This window comes from Pipra filicauda, unplaced genomic scaffold (genome assembly GCF_003945595.2).
Source record: "Pipra filicauda isolate LSUMZ 115617 unplaced genomic scaffold, ASM394559v2 scaffold260_size1094732_pilon, whole genome shotgun sequence".
Classification (NCBI taxonomy): domain Eukaryota; kingdom Metazoa; phylum Chordata; class Aves; order Passeriformes; family Pipridae; genus Pipra; species Pipra filicauda.
This window is the reverse complement of record NW_024104377.1, coordinates 865,844-890,709: the sequence shown is the minus strand read 5'-3', so window position 1 is coordinate 890,709 and position 24,866 is coordinate 865,844. Positions and strand designations below refer to the sequence as shown.

The 24,866-nt window shown below is 40.2% G+C and overlaps 2 protein-coding genes across 27 annotated transcripts in view; both read right to left on the bottom strand.

Moving 5' to 3' along the window:
• The window catches only part of EPB41L3 (erythrocyte membrane protein band 4.1 like 3), a 143,299-nt gene that overhangs the window by 3,804 nt on the left and 114,629 nt on the right, over positions 1–24,866 (bottom strand). For 4 of the 26 annotated variants that reach the window (XM_039382200.1, XM_039382194.1, XM_027746947.2 and 1 more), the window contains exons 11-25: positions 23,462–23,637; positions 21,155–21,375; positions 17,170–17,736; positions 13,039–13,092; positions 11,112–11,147; positions 10,880–10,945; positions 10,213–10,404; positions 6,799–6,873; positions 6,278–6,379; positions 4,142–4,264; positions 3,244–3,636; positions 2,086–2,214; positions 1,550–1,648; positions 389–469; positions 6–122 (exon numbers count right to left, since the gene is read on the bottom strand). In XM_039382200.1, the coding sequence (XP_039238134.1) occupies positions 12–122; positions 389–469; positions 1,550–1,648; positions 2,086–2,214; positions 3,244–3,636; positions 4,142–4,264; positions 6,278–6,379; positions 6,799–6,873; positions 10,213–10,404; positions 10,880–10,945; positions 11,112–11,147; positions 13,039–13,092; positions 17,170–17,736; positions 21,155–21,375; positions 23,462–23,637 (2,425 nt within the window). In that variant the 3' untranslated portion in view covers positions 6–11. The remainder of the gene's footprint in view (positions 1–5; positions 123–388; positions 470–1,549; positions 1,649–2,085; positions 2,215–3,243; positions 3,637–4,141; positions 4,265–6,277; positions 6,380–6,798; positions 6,874–10,212; positions 10,405–10,879; positions 10,946–11,111; positions 11,148–13,038; positions 13,093–17,169; positions 17,737–21,154; positions 21,376–23,461; positions 23,638–24,866) is intronic. The other 22 variants (XM_039382196.1, XM_039382198.1, XM_039382199.1 and 19 more) reach the window with 22 other exon arrangements.
• On the bottom strand, positions 4,291–6,271 carry LOC120322482. Its single transcript, XM_039382210.1, has one exon. It carries the CDS (start codon positions 5,396–5,398, stop codon positions 4,556–4,558), a length of 843 nt encoding a protein of 280 aa, XP_039238144.1. The 5' UTR covers positions 5,399–6,271; the 3' UTR covers positions 4,291–4,555.

Sequence of the window (24,866 nt, the reverse complement as noted above, 5' to 3'; positions counted from 1 at the left end):
CTTACCTCTGGTCAATCCTCCCCATCTTCTGGTGTGATTTCTGTCTCTTTATGTACCACTACTTTGGTCACTGACATGTCAGGGTGCTGCTCTTTGGCTTCTTTAATTGCCTGAGCCAGCGCCTATCCCAAGGAAACCACAGAAGGGCAAAAACAAAAAGGAGGTGGAACATGCATGATCAGTAGCAAGGTGGAGAGATTCATGAGATATTACACAATTTACAAATGGGGAAAATGATTAAAATATGAAATATACCATCAATGATTTAACTACTAATCCAGTTTAATTTAAGGCATGCCAGTATGAACAGTATCTGTCAAAGCAGTATTTAGAAATGTTCTCTTTGGCAGTCTTCATGGTAGCTTTTTTAGCAGTTTATAAATTTTACCTGATCATGATCAATATCTGCATCTCCTGTGATGACTATTCTTTTTTCAATTCTTGTCTCTGAGATGCCTCCTTTCACAGTCTAGATGGGAGGGATAAATGCACGTCAGTAACTTTGGAGTGCTGCTACTCATCCAGAGAATGATCAGGGCAGGAACCCAGACATGACTGGACTGAACTGGTTCAAACAGCACATGCAGAAGGGGCAACCCAGAACTGCACCCTATGCGGCTCTGAAGTCAGCTTGCTCTCAATGGATTAATGACCTCCCAAGGTCCTTCCAACACAGATTATTTTATGATTCTAGTCAATCTGCACATATATCAGGAGAGATGTTTGTATGTCAAAAATGGTAGGTATTCATAGTAAATTTGTCCCATGAAGAACAGAATGGGAATACAGACACTCCATACAATACAGGGTGGTATGGCCTTTGTATAGCTCATCTACTAAAGGGTTAGTAGCATTAGAAACTTCACTGCAGAAAGATGAAATCCTGTCCCCAGTGAATATTGGTAGGAGAGCTATCAGAGCACTAAGAGAGTTTCTGCTTAGGGAGGAACTGTTACTTAGATGCTGTCTTGGAACTTGGAAGACCCGACATCTTTTGTCTTTGCAGCTATGAGCTTTCAGTCTGGCTGTTGGAGAGTTCCCCGGGGTACTACCCAGAAACACAGCCATGGTGTCTGAGCTGACTGAATGTCCTGTTATGATTACATGGTACAGATTTACTATGTGCTTTCAACACAGTGCACGGGCAACAGCTCAGGAATGAAAGGCAGTATAGTCATGTCAGTGGAGCCTCATGTTCAGGTGAATTATTCCTTCCAGGCTACCAAATGATGCCAATGTGATTATACTGCTTCCAGTTCCAGATAGTATTTGCAGGTAAATCAAGTGTCTCTGCACAACAAGGTTTTGTGTTTGCAAAGACATACGCTAAATGTTCATGACTTTCAGGACTCTGGTCAAGTTTTTGGGTGATGAGTTAATCAAGTCAGTATAGCCAAAGACAGGTAAACGAAGACAGGTACCCAAAGCATACAAGATTTTGCCTAGAGAGCATAAGCATGGGTCCACAATTTGAAATAAATCACGGAACTGAGCTTAAGAAAGCATGCACCCTGGTGAAAAAAGAGCTCCCTGTTTTCTGAGGACTTACTTTGGTGATATGTGTAGTAGTTGTAGTGCTGGTGGTTTCAGATGTGATAGTCTGTGCACTCATCAATACACCTGGTTCGGAGTCAGCACCGGAATCCACCTAGGAACCAGAAGAGAAAACCAGTCATCAAAAAAAGTGCTTCTGAGCACAGGGAGACAAGAACTGGACTGTTAAACTTCCCTGTTTCTACAGTTCTTCATAAAGTGAGCATCTAATGGTAGGGAGATAACTGCTATTAGGGTGATCATGTGTCAGTATTTTTCTGTCCACATCTGGAGGCTCCCCTTCACTTCTGGAAGGACAGATGAGGAGCTGGCGTTTTTAAATCTGTAGTTTTATCTAGAAAGGCCCTACACCAGAACATGAGAGTCACCCTCAGGTAAGTTATTCTGATGTACATCCTCCTCATGCCAATATTTAATACTTGAACAATTTAGAACAATTTACACTAAGGCATACACTTAAAAATGGGTAAAGAAACATGAGTTCCTTAAGGGCATATTAAATTAGACAGTGTCTTTTGCAGAATATCTTACCTGAGAAGACTCATAAGTAATGGTTTTTGTTTCTGTATGGACTACTGGCACTTCTTTTGTTGAAATTTCAAGGTTTTCCCCACCAGGAACACTGCTGAAACTGATAGTCTCAGTCTTCACAACTGGTGACTGTGTGAACAAAAAACAAGGAATTGGAATATGGATTTCTCAGAAGGATTTTTTTTTTTTTGCTTGGGGAAAAGAAAGAACAACTAAAAAGTGCTCTGCATTTAACAAAAAAAAAAGGAGAAAATTATCTTCATTACAGTGGTACCTACATGTATATAATGCTGGCAACACTTCACTCTTCCCTGGACTTCATGAAAACAAAGTTCAAAAACATTCTAAAAACTACAAGAGGCAATGGTCGCAACCTGAAAAATAGGAGATTCCCTCTGAACATCAGGAGACACCTTTTCACTGTGAGGGTGGCCGAGCACTGCCACAGGTTGCCCAGGGAGGTTGTGGAGACTCCTTCTTGGAGATGTCCAGAAGAAGCTTTCTGGACATGGTCCTGGGCAGCAACTGACTCTGGGTGTCCCTGCTTGAGCAGCAGGGTTGGAGCAGATGAGCTCCAGAAGGCCCTGCCACCCTCAACTGTTCTGGGATTCTGTGATTCTGTGTTTTCTTAACATGACGAGAGAATGAACCCTGTTCAGGGTTAGTCTTCTGCCTTCTTTGGAAAAAACCCCTCTGCAAACCAGCACTTGAAATTCTGCTAATGGGTCTAAGGTAAGGAACCTGGGTTAAGACACTGTACACTTGTTCATAATTGTACCAAGAGTGGAAAAAAAAATAAATCTATTTCCTGTCTTTGAGGACATATGAACTTTGCCAATCTGGACAGACTTTCCCAAAGACAATGCCAGCTGATCTTGTTATCTGTTGCATAACATGCCACGAAATTCAGTATTTCTCTGTAGCATGAAAAGCACTTTTACATAAAACATGCATGGCGTTTTGCTAATGATGGAAAGCAGCAACAAGCCTTGCACATGCCATGCAAGGAGGAAATAAGAGGAGAAACAAACTGCATGCTTCAAAGATGCAATCATACAAACTTGGCACACTTTACTTTCCATGACAGGAATTAACTCAGTCCACCATTGCCTATGTTCACAATTCAGCACAGGTGTGAGTGATTTAATAACAAGTTACCTCAAAATGAGATTTTCTTTCCAAAGACTCTGAAAGTTGGACTGTTGTTCTGTGCTCCTCTGCTTGCTCACATGAAGCAGTGGCAGTGACTCCTTCCTGTTTGGTTAGGGCTTTCTCAGCCTCCTCCCTTTTTTCCTCCTTCGCCCCCTCAGTCCCAGAAGAGCCCTCCTTCCCTTTCACGCCAGCAGCCACTGCGGATGCTGCCTCAGCCTGGGCATCCAGCGCAAGTCCAACCACTTTAGCAGGATCCCCGCCTGCATGCACCTCCATCCCATGTCTCTCCTTGACAACTACAGTCTCCTGTACAACCTTCTTCACTGTATCCTGATGTGGTTGAACTGCTTGCTTCATGTCACTGGAAGTTATCTCCTGAGATGTCGTTGTGTCTATTCTCTGCAGGGAAGGAGGAAAAGAACACTCAGCATCAGAAGGAGACAACACTATTTGCCGTAGCTCCTCAGCTTAATGTACTGTGAACATAAACTAAAAAATGGGTATTATATTTTGCCAATTTATTTCTCTCATGTTGCACGGATTTGTTCTCAGGATGTTATCAGTACAGTAGAAATGCAAAACAAAGCAAGAATCACAACTTTTAAAAGTGAAATGTCAATGTCAGTGTTTTTCTCATTGGTATTTTTGTGGGAGTTTTATAAAGGCAAAATACAATACCCTGCACAATGACCAAAATAAAGTGAAATGAGAGGAAACCTGGTTTGTTTTTTTTTTTCATTTTTCAGTGAAGTTTCTGTTGTGATTTCTTGTAACAAAGGAAAAGGCACATGAATACATGCATTACTTATATAGCTCCAAATTGTGCAAAAAACCAGGAAACAACAGAAAAGCAAAAGTAATTGTTGTGCAGTTATAACACTGATGGAGGGAATCAAACGGCCACCTGAGCCCAGCTATGGGAAGTTGAAGTAACCCCTCCTATGAACTCAGTCGGTTTTCTGGCAGACTCTATTAGAGTGAAGATATCTGAACCATCCAAGGTTTTTTCACTGGTGGACTGTTTAGTCTAAATAGACAAAGAAATGTAGAGTCATACACAGAAGAAAGGCAGACCCACATGAACAGACATATTAATTGCCAAAACTGAAGGCAGAGACAGAGGAAAAGGAGAGAAGGTTGCAGGGGCACAGAGAAGTTGGAAACGGGAAAAGAATGGGAAAATAAATCAGAGCGAATTCATAATGGCTGTAGTAAGCAACAGTTTAAAAGCATAGTTGTTAGCATTGGCATTTTGCTGGTTCAAGCAAATCTTTTTTTTTTTCCTTTTATTAACAAGCCACAGCAGCAATAGTACATTTCAGTAACACGGATCTTTAAATAAACCAGAAAGGTTGAAAGCCTTATATAATGTCTGTTTCAGACTGTGGAACAGATTCAAAGTATGAGAGAAAAAAAATAAGCTGGGTTGGCTGCTGTCAACACAAAGCCAGGCAGCAAGAGAACCAAAAGGTAGGGCGGTGTGAGGGGATTGCCTAAAAGAAGTCATGCTTTTATCTTTAAATCGTGGCATGAAGTCAAAGCCACTTGTTACCACCACTCTTGATGCAGACGACTCAGTAACATAGTGAGCAGTAGCAATGGTAAATGGTTGTTCTCTGGAATATCTCCACTCAGACAGGCTCTTATCTGTCCAGGCAAACGCCCCTGCTTTTACAGCTTCACTGCCAAGATGCTTCTCTGCTTTGCCAAGCTGTAAGCTTCCCAGTGTACCATGTAATTGCAAATCCTGGTCCATCTTTAGTGTCTTTTTCAAACTCTCCTCTTCAGGACTTTGCAACTGAGATTCTGCTTCCTTTATGGGTGTCAGAGAGTCGGACAGCTTTCTTTTTGTGCTCTGCATGTCGGATCCCCGCCTGGCTTTCTCATCAGTGACGGGCTTGAGAATTTCATACTTGGTCACTATTGGAATGATTTTCACAGATTCTTGCACTTCCCTTTCCATTTTTTGTGAAGTTTCTACTGAAGTTTGTACTGCTTTCTCGCCCTCTTTAGCTTTACTTGTCATGGTTACAATTTTCCCAGACATGGTATCATAGGACTTTCCTAGAGTGAACATTTTCTGCTTATTCTCCTCATTGGATTGTATTTCGCTTTCCAAGTCCTCAAAGCTCTGCATTAGAACGGTACTGGATTTTAACATCTCAGGTGGAAAGGCAGTTTTACCGCTCACAGTCACTACCTTGTATGCCAGATTTTTTTCCGATTCACCATCAACTACCTCAGAGGGTATTTTGTCTATAATAACCCAATCCTCAGTGCCCTATATTTGAGATATAAAAGCTAAATTAGAATATCTGAAGGTTTATCTGTACTTCAGGAACACTAAAGTATGAAGACTTCTAAGAAATCAATGCTGCCTCTTCTGAAAGCACATAACAACTTTTACCATTGTAGTTCTTAAAGCAGTTATCAAACAAACAAGCAGAATCACCTTAGGCATATGATTTCTTTGCCTATTGTCTCTCCTCAGAGGCCCATATAACGTGGACACAAAAAATATTTTTGCCACACTATGTTTGTATTCGTTTTAAGTGGTATAGCATTTCAGGGCATGTTTTAAAATGATGATTGGACTCATCCTGGGGTTAAAAATCACATATCACAGAGGTTCATAATGTTACCGTAAAAGAAAAAAAAAATTACACAAATAGGGCAAATAAGCCCATTCAACTGTTCCCCGGTTGTCACAAACACACTGTTGATGAGGTTTTATAATAGTATGCATTTGTACGTAGCTGTAGCCTGCACTGAATTTCCTTGTTTTCATTAGAATAACTTCAACCCTCTTCAGGATTGTCTAAATGGAGCAGTACCACACAGTTAACTGTGTAAACTAAACATACTACTAAAGATTCTGAATGGAACTTAATTGCAGCATCTTTTTCCCTCCTCATGCAAATATGCTATGTGATTTTCTTTGACTATGCAATCAGCACCCAGCTATTTGACCTTAAGACCATAATTTCTGTATTTAACTAAACAAATGAGGTAGTTTAAAATCGAATGAATTAAAAATAACCTCTAGGGATGATGGGATACTTTTCTGGATAATGATTTGATGAGAAGTAACCAAAGTGCCAGCAGATTCTCCTTCCTGCAGCTTCTTCTCTATCACACTTGGCTAATAGAAAAACCAATAAAAATACAAAGTTCACCATCACTCGGCATAATCTAGATTCACTTGATAATATAAAGGAAATTCATTCTAGTGACAGAAGTGCCCCATTCACCATAACGTTCTCAGTGAGGTTTATGCTGGAAATGCATGCACAACCACAAACAACATCCACAAACAGCACTGTGCAAGTAGATTTCTAACTAGCAGAGAAATCAGTCTCCATTAGGAAGACATAAGCTCTGGAGGGGACTCATTCTTCAGAATTTTGTCCCCTGATTACATCTCCATCTGCAACTTGTGAAATAATAATAATAAAAAAACATATTAAAAAGGGAGGGCTTGGAACGGAAAAAAAAAAATAAAATAATAAATAATTGCCATCCTATTTGACTGCATTTCAAGAAAGTATTGTTTGTTTTTACCTGCATTTCAAGGAATGTAGTACCTCCCTTCTGCAAAAATATGAGTTTTTCTGATTTTTCTCTTTCTTCTTTGGTCTAATGTCAGGGGAATAAATTATTTTAGTAAGCGGAGGGTATAAAGTCCACTATACAGTAGCTCATCATATTTCTCTACACTAAATATTATTAACTGAATGGTAAATTAGGAAACAGAATTAAAGAGAATCATTTTACAGTAAAGAGGTTTCCAATAAGAAGTGAAATCAGTGCCTCTCTGTGGTGAATGCAAAGTCGTCACAAGCAAACCACTTGTGTAGTACAAAACCCACTAAAATGAGTAACACCTCGGTATGGATGCACTGTGTTCCTTTCATCTCATATTGTTCATTTAACAGTGACTGATGCTGAGAACAGGCCCCTCCACCTTCACCCTCGATGAGGCTCTCTTCTGAGTTTGCAGCCCTTCCTGCTGAAGCAGGCACAAGGTGTGCCCTGCAAAGATTGCAGCACTCCCTGCTGGTATAAGAGGCCTCAAGAGTCCTCCTCCTACACAGGAAGCTAACCATTGCTCTATTATCACTATAACGAGACACTGAACTCCTCCTCAGTTTTTTATCCCATCAGTGCCTTCTCAGTGCTGTGAGAGTAGTATCTCTGCAACTTGACCAACTGGGAAAATGTTAAATGTTGGTAAGACTCCAATTCCTAAGCCTTTTGAGCCACCTTCTCAGCCAGCCACTGTTGCCATTTGGCCAGAGAAAGCAAGTCTCTACAGAACAAAATAGGTTTCTTGCTAAACCCTTTCTAGGCACTTCAGTGGCTATGTGATTTTCTTTGACTATGCAAGCAGCACCCAGCTATTTGACCTTGCACTTAGCCACTCCAGTGGCTAGTGCACTTAATAGACATGCCAGTGGAAGTGTTATGACTGGCATGACAAAAGCCTATACTCAAGAAGAAAGGCAAAAATTTAAAGAAAGATGTGAAACTAGAAAGAGGAAGGAGTAAAAGCTCATCTCCCCGACTGCGATGAGATGCATAAAAGTGTTGGCTTGATCCAATCCAGGTCAGATTAAACATTGTCAAGGAGTTTGGTAATATGTTTGCTTTCATGTTCTGCAGCTATCGGCCACCATCATGGCAGATATTTAAAACTGTATTTTTCATAACTAAAGAAGAACGAAGTATTTTCTCTACTATTGTAACAAACCAGGTGGGTTTGCACATTTTGAAAAGGCATATTTTCCCTTCTGTTCTTGGTTTTTTTTTAAATGAAAGAGCTACAGGTAACAATACACTGAATACAATTTTAAAGTGGATCTGCTAAATTAAATGTGTAACTTCTTTTACTAGCAGAAGGCACTACCTAATGCAGTTCTATATGCTCTCTGCCCTGACTGCCTCTGCATTTTTTGGTAAATATCAAGGTGCTAAATTTGACCTATGGATGACTTCATTTTTTTCCTGAAAAATTCCTCTCTCAGCAGGACATGTGAATTGAAACCACCCTGCTAAGTGGGACCAAAAAGGATGGCCACATGTTACCTACAGCAGGGGCCCCTTTTTTCCAGAAGTCACCTCAGAGTTAGTCTCTGATAGCTCAAATCCTCTCTCGATTTTCCACAGAAATGCCTTCATTTGGGTGAGGTTCTGTGAAATAGCTGTAGATTAGTTAGATACATTGCTTTTGAGCAAGTCATTTTCCACTAGTAAGATAAGAGATACCAGATAAGGATAATTCTTGCCCTTTTCCTTTCCAAAAGAATGGTTAAATTAGGATGTGTTTCCTCAGGGTGAAGCCTACATAACTGTGTAAGCCTTTGCTATTGCTTGTGTGTTTTAATTAAAAATTGTTATTACATTTCTAAAGTAATAAAGACATTAAACTAACAGGGTGGTGCTATTTTAAGTTTGCTTCCTCTGCAATCTGATTCAGGCTCAGCTAGCTACCTGCTCCCTTTTCATCCACTCCTTACATCTTTAATATGTTAAATGCATCCTGTCCATTATATTTATAATTTTATTTTACAGTTTTCTTTCGTGAAAGAAAACCCGTATTTTCAACTACAAGCGAACTAATCTGTTCTAGGGTCTATTATGATTCCTGAACAAGACGGTAGGAACAACACTACGACTCCTCTGTGCTCCCCACAAAAGGGAAGCTCTGGGTATTGAGTCCGCTTTTTTAGGTATTTTAATTCAACTTGATGGCCACACCAGTGCATGTCTGATGCCTGTATCAGCCACTGGTTAGATGGGTATGATGTGGGAGAGGAGGAGGAGACAGCCTTTTTCTTGGCAATATCCCTTTCCCTAAGCGGAGAAGCCAACACGTGCTACCTGCGTGCCTCCACAGATTCCCTTCCCCAGAGAGTTGTGGGACTGCAACACCAACCTCTGAGGCTGAAAAGCAGAACAGCCTTTCCAGCCAATTTTTGCTGAGTTCCTTACAACATTACATCAGTGCTGTGGGCACAGAAGCAAATTGCACATCTTTGCAAAATGCAAAGACCACTTGCATTATTGGTCTGTAATGCTAAAACCAAGAGGTAACCATAAAGATGATTTCTGTGAGGCAGAAACCAGATATCCATCCACAATAGAATAAAAAAAAATGAACTTTCATGCAAACCACACGAGCTTATTTCTTTTTGCTCCACTGGATTTTAACCAAGATGCTGTCTTTTTTTTTGAAGATCTATGTATTTTACTGCAACATGAATGTTGCTACCCCTACATGTCATTATCTACCCACAAATTAAGTAAATGCCAGCTTTTAAATTCACAAGTTTCTTACAAACACTTCAAAGACCGCACAGTAATCAGGATTTTTTCACACATGCACACTGCATAGAAATGCAGACACTTAGCAATCTGCATTGGGTCTTCAATGGAACAGTATCCAGCAGACTGCAGCGACCCTTATGGAACTGGCCAAAGTGGTCTAATTATCATCATTATTTCTTCCCTGTCTTCAAAGACTGAGAGAGTTCTGCCCTTTGCTCTGTATTTTCTTGTCAAGCCTGGCACCATACCCCCATCTGTCTCACTACACTGCTTCTCCCAGTCAGTCACCATTATTTAAATTTTCTCTCCATCACTTTCACAGTTTCTTTCATGCATGGTTGGACTTCCTCAAGCTCACCGAAACTGTAACGACAGCTCAGAGAGACCCAATTCTGCCACACAGCTTATAGTGAATTTCATTCTCTAAATACATATATATTCTTATATATATACTATATATATTTTTATATATGTTGATAGTATCTGCTCTTCCTTGCATCTTCCTTGCATCTAGAGCTTCAGTCCTGAGGAAAGGGGATGCCTACAAGCAGGGAATAGCTTCTAACTATGGCCTCTAATCTACTGAGGGCTGCTATAAGTAAAAATGAATAGACAAATACACAATGAATCCTTTCAGCTCATGCTGACCTCTTCAGGCACTAGTGGTTCAATCATAGGAGCATCCTCCTGCCTTGCTGCAAGCCGAACGGGAGATGTGGAAAGCCTCTTCTCCCACTCATTAGACACAGTCGTTTCTGTGGAGGTTTCCAAGAAGGTGCGTTTCAACTCGCTTATATTGGTCTGATGTTTCATCAGATCTTCCTGGGTTTTGTCTAGGTCCTGGACAGTTTTAAAAGAATAGAGCAGTTTGTGATACATCCTAAGCCAACCAAATTTTAGAGCCAAAACACACAACTTGGTTAGTATAGAGGGAAGTAACAGCTCAGGGAGCCAGGGAGCACAGCACTAACACAACACTCTGTGAAAATGTGGCATTTTGAAAGATAACAGCATAGCATATCTCGTACAAGTGAGTATAAATACACTCTTAGAGAGCTTATCCGTATCGCTATAATTTGCACCTGATCAGGAGGCTTCAAACAAACATACATATGCGCGTGGAGGCACACACATATACGCACACGCATATATCTGTATTTATAGTACAAGTTAGAGGAGTCATCATAATCTGAGAAAAAAAATAATCTATTAGGAGGTGGGAGTACACAGTTCATGCATCATAGTGCAGATCCACAGTTTACCACTAAAACTAACACACATGTACGTACATGCACTGGTATATACCAATACCAACCTCTAACATAAGATTACTATGTTTGACATACACATTTTCACCCTGTATTCGCTTAATCAGACTATTCTGAAAGAAGTGAAAAAGAAAGGGAAAGGTAAGGGACACAGTATTGAAAGGATACAAAATGCTGTTTCTACACATTTCTTCACAGAGAACCGACAGTAACATGCTGAAAGAGGTGAACACCTCCACATTGATACCTGAGCAACATCTAGGCCTTTCGTTTCTGTACCTGTGCCTTTAGATCTCCGTCCTCCTCTTGATCCGACTGCCAGCATGAGAAAGATTGGAAAACAACACCTTACCCACTCATATCAATTAAGGCTTTATGGACATTGGTGAGAGGTACATACTGGGTTAAAATCCCATTTTCTCTACAATAAGGGCTTAAGGAGGAGTAGACGCACTGGCTTTGCACAGTTTTTCTAACTCAGAGGAAACCTCCTCTTCTCAAATTTGTTATTTGTTAACAAAGCGGTATAAACCCCTTTCCTTTTATAAAAATTGCTACACTCCACATCCATAGATCTCTATTTATGGAGCAGCGGCTGCACCTTCTCACCAAGGTCATGGCTGGACTAGTACTGAAAGGCAACAGCAGATTCTTTGGAATTCCGTAAACCCAGAGTTTACACATATGGTATCATCTGGGCAACACGCAAAGCTTTGCATAAACTCGCCATGGGCAAACAACCCGCAACACTTTCTACAGAAGGAAGCACATTTTATTTGCTTGAAATGCTATTTTCCTAAGCTCAGCCCCTTCCTGTATTTCTATAATTTTATTTCATATTTAGCCTGTATATAATCTTTCAGGAGATAGGTCTGCAGGGGTGGTCATCTGGAATGACACAGACATCCCATCCCCTTCAGTGCATGTTTTCTAAAGTAATGCCATAAGGACTGCCCCAGCAACCCGGTTTCTGAGGGTGCAATTTTCAGGTGGCAAATATACCACACATTTTGAAAATCAGGTATCTGTAAGGAAAACTGAGGTTTGTTATATATTCTCCTCTAAAATAAAGATGGCAGCTACAGAGATTAACATACATTTTTAAGTAATAAAATGAACATTTTAAATGTCACAATTTTATGATTACATTTTACTTTCTGGAGGGTTCAAGGCCTGAAGCTATGGAGTGCAAGAGGCACTTCAAAGGATTTTGTACTCCTGACTCGTCTCAACAGAGTTTATGTTGTTGCCCTGTTTGAATTCTTTTAATGCCTGTGCTGATATTTTATCATCAATTTTTCATATAGTCCTAATTAGTCAAATGACTCACGGGAAAATCTGTTGATTACTTTATAACTCAGTTAAAATCTATTCTATTTACAGCCAAGGTTGAATTGTCCTGATATGTCATAAAAAAAATTTTTCCTTGACAATAATTTTAGCAGTCTCAAATATTAATGAGATCCTTCTGAAAACCTACAGTAGTGTTTGTGGTAAGACTCTGTCTTCTAGCAGATGTCAGACCAAATTCAGCTCATGTTTGCAACTGCAACCATATTAATTATGAAAGCATTATATGCACTTCAGTGAAGTCACATAGGGTTGAATTTGTCTGCGCAGTCTATGCACTGTGTTGTGGATAGGAGGCTTCCCAGTGCAAGGAAAATATAAACATTTTATGTTCCTCCTCTGAAGACAATACCTAGACTAGTGGTGTCAATATGTGAAGATGCCATGTGAAATTAAATTCAAGGAAAAACTTAGGTATTTATAATGTGGAAATACCCTTATTCATAAATTTGAAAATTGCTTTTAACTGTTTTTTCCCCACTCTCTCACTCAGGCGGCAGAGTGTAAGCGCAAACAAACAAACAAAAAACCCCAGGGAATGATCTGACCAGCACGACCATCCAGGTGGGGCGCACCAGTGTGTGTGACACTGCCACTGCCCCACTATCCGCACAACGTGGAGGCCTTGCAGTTTCCAAACTAAACTCAGAAATAAGAGGAACCCGTAGGGAGCACTGAAAACTCAACTGCCCCAGCAAAGCTGTCCCACTCGCAGGCACACACATGCACACACGCGCAGAAAGGGGTCCTGAGCTGCCGGAACAGACATGCGGTTTAGCCCCGATGCCCAGGGTTGGGAAGAGACAAGGAAAAACGCTCTCCCCTGCCATAGCTGGGTGCCGGCGACTGTACAAACCTCAGTGGCAGTGGTCTCACCATCAGCCGCAGTATCCGTCTGCTCACTGTCAGTCTATTTGGTTAGACAAGTAACCGGGTCCCAAGAGGAAGGCAGGAATAAAGAATAAACCCAGCTCATCAGTACACGCGGCTCACACGGGGAACTGTTAAACTCAACATCCCTGTGAACTGCATTAGCATTGCTTTTCAAACAACGCACAAGTCAAAGAAGCAAAATAAAAATGCTATATTAGTAAACAGAACAGACTCAGAGGAAGACTCGAGGCGTACTGTACACAGTATATGGCTTTACTGGAACAAATTTATAAGCCATACAAAACATTACTGGAAAAGTGTTACTTGAATAGCAGATTTTTTTTTTCCTTAAGGAAGCCAGGTAGCTTTAAAAAAAAATGGGGGAAAAAAGCAGCTAATATTTTCTAAACAATCTTTTTCTCCCAATAACTTTTTAAAATAAAATTATTTAACAAATTTTTGTTCTAGCCAATATAAAGTGGTGGTTAAATTTTTATCCAGAGGGGGAAAAGATAATTAAAAAAAAAAAAAAAGGCTACTTTAACAGTCACCTGACTTTCAGCCCCTCATTTGTACAGAAGATTTTCTTGTCTCCACATTTATACACCATGAGGCTGTCTGCATTACCAAAGAGTTCAAATAACTATACCCCCAGCCCATCTACTGTCTGTCTGTGGAGTAGTGGTAAGGCTCAGATCCCACTCGGTTCCAACAAAGAGCAGCTGATAATTGTTAATAATAGTAAAAAGAAAGAAAACTGCCACTAAAAGAATAAAAAATACTTCTCATTTAATTTAAGAATATGGATGAAAGCAGGAGAAAAACAAAAGTAACTCCCCCCACCCCCCAAAACAATTACTAGGTATGAGTGATAAAGATGAAACAAAGCACAGCATTGCACAGACTGATCTATCCCTGCTTTGCTTGACACCATAAAGAACATTTTAATGGAGAACGTAAGTGTCAAGATTTAATAGAGAGTGGAGTGCAGGTTATTACAGGCTGAGAAGAGAGTTCAAAAGATACTTTGCTGTTATCTAAGCATATGGAAAACTAGTAAGTAAAGTCCTCCCTGTTGCTCCAGACTGGCACATCCAAGTTGTTTTGATATCAGCGAGATCTCTGGGTTTGATTAGTGATTTTCTGTGGTCCTTAGATAATCTAAAGTAACCCAGGCAGGTAATTTAAAGCCAGGACAACACATCTCATCCTCAAATCTCATCAGTACGGACAAGAAAAAACCCATAACCTACTGGTGGATGGAGTATCAGTCTTAGCTTTGAATTTCCTCCAATCTTCTGTCATTTTCTGACAACTCCAATGTTTCATAAAACTGTTTTTTTTGATATTTTTTTCATTGCTTTCTTTTCTCTTATTCTTTCTTTTGAATAGTTTGTATTGTTTGTCTGACAGGCAGAAGAATAAAGAAACATTTTGCACTGTTTGATAAGTGCATGAATGCAAGTTACATGCAATTTTTCAAGCAATAACCACTTGTGAGACAGATTGCATCCATTTTTAAATGAAACTGTACTGTCAAAATAGTCTATTAGGCTAGTCCAATTGCTTTCACTAAAGTTAGAAAATTGTTTCTTTATTACTGAAGGATCTCATAACTTTATAACATTATAAGCAATTGTAAAGGTACGGCAATAGAAAAGAAAATCTATGCATTGTCACTCCTATTTACAAAGAAAAAAAAAAGAGGAATTAATGAATCTAGACATTTAAAAAGAATTAAAATATTTGTGTCAAGACACAGTAAGACAAGGCTGGTACATAAGGTTCATTTAAGAACTTGAAGTCAATAGAAATATTGGCTGCTAAGGTACAAACATGGAAGCTAATGAATTCTAAGGGGTGAGATTTTGTCTTTGATTGCACAGACTGAATCCAGATGCATTGCTCAAGGGACAACAAGCTCAACAATGTATGAGATTGGCTCAGGATACTGGCCTTAGCCTTCTGCATCTCTGTGTCCAGTCATTTGTGAACTGAAGGGGAAAAAAGAGGTTCCTATTTCTTTTACCATAAGAGCAATGAAATCCTAAATAAAGCATAAAATTTGCTTTATTGCAACATACATGTCTGCTAATAAGCCAATCGACAGCCATGGAGTTGAAGTCAGCATTGCTGAGTTACTTGAAATAAAGATTTGGGGTTATCAAAAAGCAGGGAATGGTGAATTAAGGCTGAGCAAGGCAGGCCTCCAGAGCGGAGAATAAGAAAGGTCAGGCTCAGCTCCAAGATGGGCTGTAGTACAGCTGCTGGTGGGGCTGCTGGACAGGCAAGGGATGGAATAGGACAGAAGGCAGCTATCTCCTGAGACGCTGCGCCTGCACCTCCCCTAACTTGCGATCATAATTGCTGTGATTTGTTTTGCCAATGTAATGCAGACATGCCTGAGTTTAAAACATATTCACTTTCATGCAATATTTTGAACAAGAAATACCCCGTGGATTAGGCACAAGTCTGTGTTGTCTGCCAGGAAGCACTGTCAGAGTAATCACCCTCAGAAAAGAGTGACACTAAAAAAGCCTATTTTATATTTTTTTATGCTCAATACTTCCTAACTTTACTAACAAAAAGAAGCGCTCATTTCTGAAAGAGGAACAGACCAATGTATTACATAAATACTGCCTCATTACTGCCTCTGGAGCTGGCACTATATTAATGCTGTTACTGCTATTAGATTAATCCAAGTGCAGAACTAATGTAAATTGAGACCTAAATGCTGTCTCAAAATGAGGACACAAAATGAGACAGCAGTGTTTTGGATGCCTTTTATCAGAAACTGCACATTATTTTTTAATTGTCAGGCATCACAGAGCCAAAAGCATCCAAACCCAATGTTTTCACAAGACAAATTGATGCAACTTTTGGCTTTCTATAAAAAGGAAATTAAATCCTGCACCCAATCTTACAAAACCAATAGTGGTAGATGACACAAATGTTTAGATGTGCAATCTGATTTATTGAAGACAACTACTGCAATGGCATTGACAAATGGCCAAGGCGGTTTTTTTACAAGCGGCCAACTGGTCTATCGTTATCTGATCTGGGGCTTTTTTCTTTACATACAAAGCAAAACTGTACTTTTGTACTTGAAGACAAAGAGGAAAAAAGAAAATTGAGTAAAAAATGAACTCATTATTTTATTCTGTCAACAAAGAATAACCAGGCACCAGCAAAAACTGAGATGCCATCTACTTTGTTACTTAAGCAGATTCTTTTCCTACTTCTGGATATATCATCACATCCACTGTTCCCAGAACTACTGCAGACTCCTACTGCAACTGGTTTATCTGCCCGTGATGACCCTGGTGGCTTGAGGCATCGGTTTTGGCAGTGCTAATCTAACATTGCAAATGTCAAGACAGCCCACATGGCACGCTCCCCAAACAGCTGCAGAACAGCTGTCCCAATCTGACCTCTCACTGATACACTGGATTTAACCATGGGAAAACAATTTAATATGCAGCAGAGATGGGATCAAGGCTGAAAATCGAGATCCAGGTTTTGCTGGACCAGAAAGTCTTTTCTGCAGTTGGGCTACAGCTGACAGCCTTTTGCAAAAGGCTGAATCCATCTGGATTTTGAATATGCTGAAGTTGGTGAGGGTGCTCTTTATTGTTGGGTAGCTAGTTGTATAAATAAATGTAGATAAATATGCATATATATGCATGCTTCAGTAATTACGCAGAAAATGATACTTAATATGCACTATTTAGATAACTATTCTAACCCTAGAATAAATTGATAGAGGGAAGAAAAAGGTCTGGGTTGGTTCAGATACAAAACTCCAGAGCTGATGTGTGACAATTTATTTAGTGCAAGTCACTTTACACCAGCTCACACAGTTCAAACCAAGCCACTTCCACACAGTGTTGTGCCTAACCCTGGGCCCCAAGCTGCACTCCCAGCATGAGAAAAAAAATAAAAAAAAGAAGAAAAAATAAACAACAACCCCCAAACCAAAAAAAACCCCTTCTAACATATCAGCACAGACAGAAATGAGGCTCTGAAAGTAGGACCACTATTGCAGCAATCTAACACTGGTTAGGACTGAAGCACTGAACACGAAAAAGAGTGTGTTCGATGCCGAGGTACACACCTCTTCCTCTGAACTGTCACTCAGGTCATTGGCAAGTGAGGCACTCAAGGAGGCCGCCTTGGGCTCCAGGTAGCAGAGGCACATAGCCAGAGGAAAGGAGAGAGTGAGGGCGTATGGCACTGAGAAAGAGGCAGAGAGCAGAAAGAAAAAAATGAAGAGGAAACAAGGCACGAGGGAGGGGGAGCGGATGGGGAGGTAATGCTGCACGCTGGCAGGCAGGAAGTTGGTTTCGGAGAGGTTAGGGAGTGACAGGTAGCCATCATCATCCAGAAGGGAAGGAAATGACTCTGGAAGTTGCAAGGAGAAGGAAAACAGCGTTCTGCCCTTGCCAGCTTTTTGCTTGTAGCCGAAAGCCATGTCTTGCTCGGCGGAGCAAACTCGCCCCTTTCTGTCAGAGTCTGGCTCCGACTCGCTGTGTTCTGGAGCGCTCTCTTTGGGCGCCTCACAGCCTAAGGACTTTGTCCGAGCTCTCTCCTTGCATCTCCTGCGAAGCTTTGCTGAAGATACATGGGGGCCAGGTTGAGAGGATGGCGAGGGGTGGTGGGAGTCAGTGCCAAGCACAGATGTCTGGTGACAGAGAAAGAGCAGCAAACAAGGCGCAAAAGCAAAAGGACAAAAAGAAAACTGTAATTAGTTAATTTTCTTCCGTGATGATAAATAATATATATTATATATATAAAATTATAAACAGTATTTTAATACCACAGCTTTCCACTGAATTAAACGGTGCATGTTCCTATGCCACACGCTACAGGTATTAGTGATTTGAGATTCCAGCTTACAAAAGGCAACTTCTTGATTCAACGTTTGCCTAGTCCTCTCTGCAGCACAGGATTTACTTAAAGGCCTCCACGGCTACGTGTGGAATTCTGGGTTCTGCCAATTTCCACTTACTGTAACACTGGCTTCTGATCATAAGGAGTTTTCAACATGAAGTACATGGAGAGCAACAAAGAAAGAAGGGAACGTATTTCTAACACCAACACTGCTTGTGACCAAAGTTTCCCATCTATGTCTTGGACAACCTCAGCAGTAATAATTAAAACTCCAAGAATTCTGAAACTCTACATGCCCAAATTCCTCCACTGCAATATTAAAAAAAAAAACTGAAACACATTCTGGTTTGGGAGGGGGGTATAAAAATCCATATGTTAACTGCTACTGATGGAAGAAAAACTCACTTAATACCCACCCTAGCAGCCAGGTCCTCAGCACAGCCCTCACCGCCACTCAGGCTGGCCTCTCCTGGGCATCCCCACAGCCCTGCCCTCAACCCCTGCCCACTGTGAGCGGGAGCAGGCACAACTGGGAACTCACCCCCTCCCAGCCATGCACCCTGTCATCCCTCCATGCTGCACGCCACCGGTGGCACATCGAAAGAAGGGAGCTGAGGTGTGTGGCTAGGCGGGCCCCGTGTTCTCTCACTGGGGATCTGAAGGGGGGCTGACCAGAGAGAGGTCTGTGCCCCACACAGCCACATCTCCTCATAGTCAAAATGTGACCCTCTACCTACAGGGAAGAGATAAAAATGCACCCAATGCTTTTGCTACAAATTTTATCCCAATGCAAAGAACACTGGCTACCAACGAGCAGGAGTTACTTTGGTATGCCACTTGTAGGGTATTCAAACGGTCTTTCAGGTCATTTGAGGACAAAAAATTGGTAGGAGAAGGGAGGTGATTCAGCAGGAATGGTGACTGTCATTTCACAAGCTCCCTGTGGGCAGCCACAACTGCTTTTTAGAAGGACAACAACCACTATTATCACCAAAATGCATATCCCAGTACAACACATCTGACACAATGCTGATGGATTTGAGATATTTTGGCCAAAGTCCACCAGGTGCACTTAGCTGAAGTGGCACACTGGCTCCATGACCAAACCCTAAGTGCCTGAGCTGCTCCATCCACAGTGCATCTCCCCAAGGAGCTATAAAAGCCATTTCAACTGCACTGCCACTCCAGACTCCCCAAAGCAAAATGTCTTCAAAGCCAAAACAGTATTTGCCTCTTTAAGATGGTGTCAAATTGGAGGCAACAAGGAGGGATCCAAGTTTTAGACAGAGGCTGTATCAATGCTAGCTACTAAACCCAATCTTTACCAGGTATATTAATGGTAGAAATGGGATTTAAACCAAGTAATTACACGGTAGAACTCCTTTCCCTCCTCTTAATATTTTGCATCTCTCTCTTCTCTAATAATCCATCAGTTCAGGTAATCTGTATGCTCAACTTAAGCAATCAAAACCAAGTCTAGCTTCAAACTGCTTACAGGTGTCTTTATGTGTTTAATGCAGTAAGCTCAAGTCAAAATTTAATGCCTTATGTGAGCTAAATACACAGAACTTCTCTTTATATTCTAAAGGCAAAAAAAGCCAAAGTAAATGTATTCTTTGCTAATACAGACTATTCACTTACTGACATCTTCGCAGTGTTAATATTTAGAATAACTTCTGGTACTTAAACACACATGGATAAAACAAAGGCAAAATGTCTTAATGGAAAAGTTGAAAACCTACCTATACAATTCATATACCCTTACACAGGAATTTGATTTCAAGCTTATTTTGTGTTTCTTGAAGCCCTATTCTCTTTATGATGAACGACAAAGCTGTTGGCAGGTCGGTGTGGAAGCAGGACTAAGATCTCTATAGGCTTACAGAACTGAAGCTCTATTAATGGCTGGTTTAAACAGAACCCACCTCTTGAGTGGGGTGTAAAAATTAATAACTTCTGCATAATTAAGTTCCATCAAAACAGTCTCTTAAAACACCTCTGACTATTTCTAGCTATATAAGGATTGACTGAAATTTACAAACATTTGGAACAGAACTAGCTTCTATTGGATGTTTTCCGCATATTTGATTTTCATCAATCTTTCCCCATGCAGAAACTAATAGAGTTCCAAGAAGACCCCAGCTAAATTTTGTAGAGATTATCTTTTTAATGCTGCAATTACAGCATACACTTTCAAAAGAAAATCTTTTCTCATTTGCAATTTTCAGTAATTCAATTTGTTTCTGATTTTTGGTACTGCAATTGCAACTCTTTTTGAGGACTTGATCCTTTACTTATGTAACTCATTGTGGCCTTATATGGTAAAGCTAGAAGTTCAGATTTTAACATTTGCATGCGTGGGTATAAAGGTTTTCCTTCCTAAATGATGAGGGTAAACCTTATTTGTTTAGCAAGTGCATTACACAGTACACTTTTTGAACGTGATTGTACTGTATTTCTCTTCACTGTCAATCTCTAGTGACTGTTTTCTCTGTCCTCCTGTTTGATGTATCCCATATTAAAAACTGATTAGATATTATGCACAACCATGTGCGTATGCGTATGTGGTGGTGGTGGGATTGGAGATGATGACCTGTGACTCAAGTTTAACAACTAAGAAGAGAACCATCAACGAAAACTGCTTTCTTCAATACAAAACTTCAAACGAGGGAAGCAAATGCTTTTGTAAGCCAGGAAAAGAAAGCTTATAACAGCAGATTAATACCCAGAACTTAATAGAGAAAAAAATGCCCATTGAAATTCATGCAAGGAAACAGAGTGCTATGGCAAGTATAAGAGAAAAATACAATAGTTTAAAGCACAGAGCTACATACAAGAATGCAGAACTGTTTTGTTGCCTTGTCAAAATATAAAAAACATTATGGCCATACTAAAGTCAAAATACAGTGGAAGACCAAAGGAGCAAACATGCACTGCCAGGTTACTTTTGGGAGCTCTTGAATACTATGTAAAAAACACCGGGTTGACTGTTAAACAGATTTTAAAAAGCAGTCCAAGGCAGGAACTAATTTTTACAACATCCTATGAAAACTGAAAGGACTACAGAAACACTGATTTAAGACATATATACATAGTATATTTCTTTTCACGGAACTTGTTTTATCTCCTCCCTCCCTCCCTAAAAATTCTGTGTTTCTCCAAGCCCTCTCCAGGCAGCTCTGTTGAATACAAAACCCTGAAAACTCTACCTTGGTGTCATGACGTATTGCTGAAATTGGGGTGACTTCCTCTGCTCTCTTCTTTTTGCCCTCTTCATCATCTTTCTCCTCTTCTGTCTTTTTCTCTGGAGTCACAGTGGTTATCAAGTTGGTCTGAGAGATGCCCTTTGTTGTGGCGTACTGGCCAGTACCAACCTCTGCAGCAGACACAGAATCCTTCATGTACATTTCATGGTTTTCATTCACTGATGCTAAAAGCAAATATTTAAAGAGGGAAAGTCTGAAATAGCTTTTGCTGAGAAGCTGCATAAAATTAAAAAAGCTGGTTTAGAAAAACATTTGAGATAACGCTGAAAACACAAATATGTCATGTTTCAGAAAACCAGAAGCATTTAAATAAATCATTTACTTGAAATAAAGCTCGTAGCTTTTATATGCATAAACAGATTTTATGGATGTGTATACACACATTACTGTAGCTAATGTGTGCATTACACAGTTGTTAAATGTTAGCAAGCCATTTAAAGTACTACTGTAGTAAAACACTAGAAAAAAATTCAATGCATTGCCACAGTTATCAGGCAGGAAACATAAGGAGAATCGGCTATGACATCAGCCATGGGGGTGGAAGAGATGTTTTTTTTAAATCTGCCAGAATATAACAATGCAGATCAAATGCACAGTTAGTAAGGTGCTGCATTATAGAAAATGACAATATTCATGTAACACAGGCATAATACCTGAGAAAAAATGAAATGTGATCCTTGTATTACTGAGTACTAAAGTCTGCCAGTTAGGTGAGCTCATTATCCTAAAAAATTCTGAGAAGCGATATCATTCAATTCAGTGGACCAAACCAGAATATTTCAGGATGCAAGTCTTCAACAATTCAGTAAACTTAGATATATATAAATAATTTTGAAATAAATGTACATTTATACATGGAATGTAATAAAAACTTCAACAGACCCTGCTCTTGAATATTGTGTAACTAATTTCTAAACCAATAAGACTATTCAAATTTATGAAGTTCCTTGCATCTGTAACAAATGACAGCCTGGATCACAGTATAATCACAGTGCAGAAGGCGACAGCCACATCTGCATCATAGTAACAATGCTGGTAAAGAAACCGTAAGCATTGATTAAAAAAACACCTCTTTCCCCCATTTGCAGGTAGGCAAATTAACATCACAAAATCCCTGCAGAGTCTAACAAATGCTGGGAAAAGCATTTCAGGTATCTTGTCTCTTGGGAATGCGCTTAGGAGGTGGGAGAAAGCAAAGGGAGTAGAGGGAGACATCTTGCTTAGATGTTACAAACAAAATAACGCAGAAGGATAATTTCTGCTTTGAAACACATGCACAGCAATCAGGTCACCAGTTGCTTGGTAACGAGCAAGAAGCGCATCAGTATTAGAAGATTCCAAAATAATTAATGACAAGCAGCACCTTTAGGGGGAGAGAAAAAGGTTTGTCACTTGTACTTTTAAATCAAAGCTTCTCTCCCTCCCCACCACCAACTATACTCATTGCAATTTGTGATATTCTGCAGGAGAATTCACCTTTTTTTTCAATCTGTAATGATTCTGAATTTAGTCTTGGTCTTTTTTCTAAAAAAATAAGTTGCAAAACTACAACCTCTTTTTACTCAACAGCTGATAACAGTAACAGCTGATGGAAGTAGCTGATACTCTGAATCACATGTTGATTTAACCTAAGCAAGCAGCAGAACCTTGACCTGCACAAACCAAGGATAAAGAGAGAAAGGACATGCTTTTAAGCTGCGTGTGTTACTCTGTCTCATACCTTCAAAAGTAATGTACACAAATGTCTTTCAGAGCTCATCCGACTAGGACATGAGGTAATTGGAAGCAAGTGTTATTACTCAAGAGAAATAATTAATTTCTGAATTGTATCAAGCTTAAGTCAAAACCTCCATAGGGAAAAAAGATAGATTCAACCAAAACCCAAAGAGTCACTCATGCAAACCCAGAAAAAGTGTTGATGCCTGAATTTCTTGGGCAGACAGGTCCAGTCATCCTGTTGCTCCCCAAAGCAGGGAAATGGTCTACAGGTGTGAGACGAAGGAGAGAAGCTCTGTGATGAGTTGGCTCCCAAGGACATCCTCTAGGGAAACACTTTGTAAGGACTACAGCAGTACATTTAGCATGGAATTTCTCTGCATCCTCCCCTACCCCTGCACTGAACGCGCAGGTACTCACAGCCTCTACTCAGCTGAAGCTCAAGGAGATGATACGACAAGAGGTTCATATTTAACCTAGAGCAGTGACCACTGTAACAATAGCTTTTGACAAAGTCAGCTGAGAGGACCTTACCACCATCTAGGCTGCGAGACATGGTGTAACGTTTACTAGAAGACCGCTCAAAGTAAGGTGCAGGACGGTCTATGAGGGCACTGGCTCTTCTCGTCTGGGCCTGCGTCCGACCGCTGTAGCGAAACTTGGAGCCCAGCGTAAGGAACTTCTTTGGAGGCGCTTCAGGCAGCAGGAGCCTAAAACACACCAAGCAGTACACCTGTTACTCCCCCTCCTCCAAAATCAGTCCACTCTTTCTGCAGAGAGAAGACGACTGCTGGGTATCACTCTCCATCGTAACCTGTGCCTCACCGGTCTGCAGCTAAAAGGGAATCAAAGGATTGCCCCTCATACAGCATCACAAAACCATTTAGCTAATGCATTTGAAGATTTGAGTTCTTCCTAATAGTCAAGAATCACTCAGCTCCTTCCTGCTTGAAAATCAGATTTATTATCTTCTAATCACCCAAACTAAATACAAGGTGTTCCTTGTACCAGGAACCCTCATTGTGCTGAAATACTTTTACTTCAAATTTAACATGGTGCTGCTATGCTGAGGATAGGGCCAGAAAAGATTTCCAGTGAATGCCAGGCAGTACTCATTCACAGGGTTGCAGACATTTTTCAGGTTAGAGCTCTCCCACCCTCTGTATTTTGGCCACGGGAACTGGTTGAAGAAGCCATTCTCCTGCTACGGAGTTTATGCTTCAGACATTGATTTTTCATTAAAAAGCAGAAAATACACCAAAAATGCACACCATATCTCTTTAGATCTTTTGCTGCTAAGACTGCATTTCATACGAACATACAGACAAGCCTGAACCAACAGTTTTAGGAAAGGAGAGAAATTCTTCAGTCCTCCCAAACATCCGCCAGAGGGGGTTTTTAAGCACCAAACACCCTTTCAAGTTGTTGAAAATCTCACTCTTTTGGGTTTCCTTTGTTAAGTATCTCTGATGACTATCTTAGCACAAACTGATTACAGCATTTATTCCACTATCCCAAACTTTTCTTGGGTCTTCTCAGAAGTCAAAAAATAGCTGCAAAATTCCACAGTAATCCGAAAATTACAGCTATGGATTGGGTTTTTTAGGTGACTAAAAATTAAACTACCTACTACTGTCTGTACTTTCATATGTAATTAAATAAAAATATCCTTTTTCTTTTTAGATTCTTACCCACATCCCCCAGCAATCTTCCATGTAAGTTGTTCTCCCTATGCAAGTTTATGTGCAGAAGAGCAGCAGTCCTTCATCCTTTTAATTATAGTCGCTGATAATACCACGGCACAGATAAAGCAAAATGATTAATTAGGACCATATGGTGATTTTTAAGCAGTATCTTTCTAAAATAGTATGAATAATTTGGGAGAAACATTTCAAATTTTGAAGAAGCAACAACCTTCCCTTGTCTGCTTAGAGGTACC

Coding starts and splice junctions, on each gene's coding strand:
- LOC120322482 (XM_039382210.1), bottom strand. CDS start 5,398: ATGTTAAAATCCAGTACCGTTCTAATGCAGAGCTTTGAGGACTTGGAA.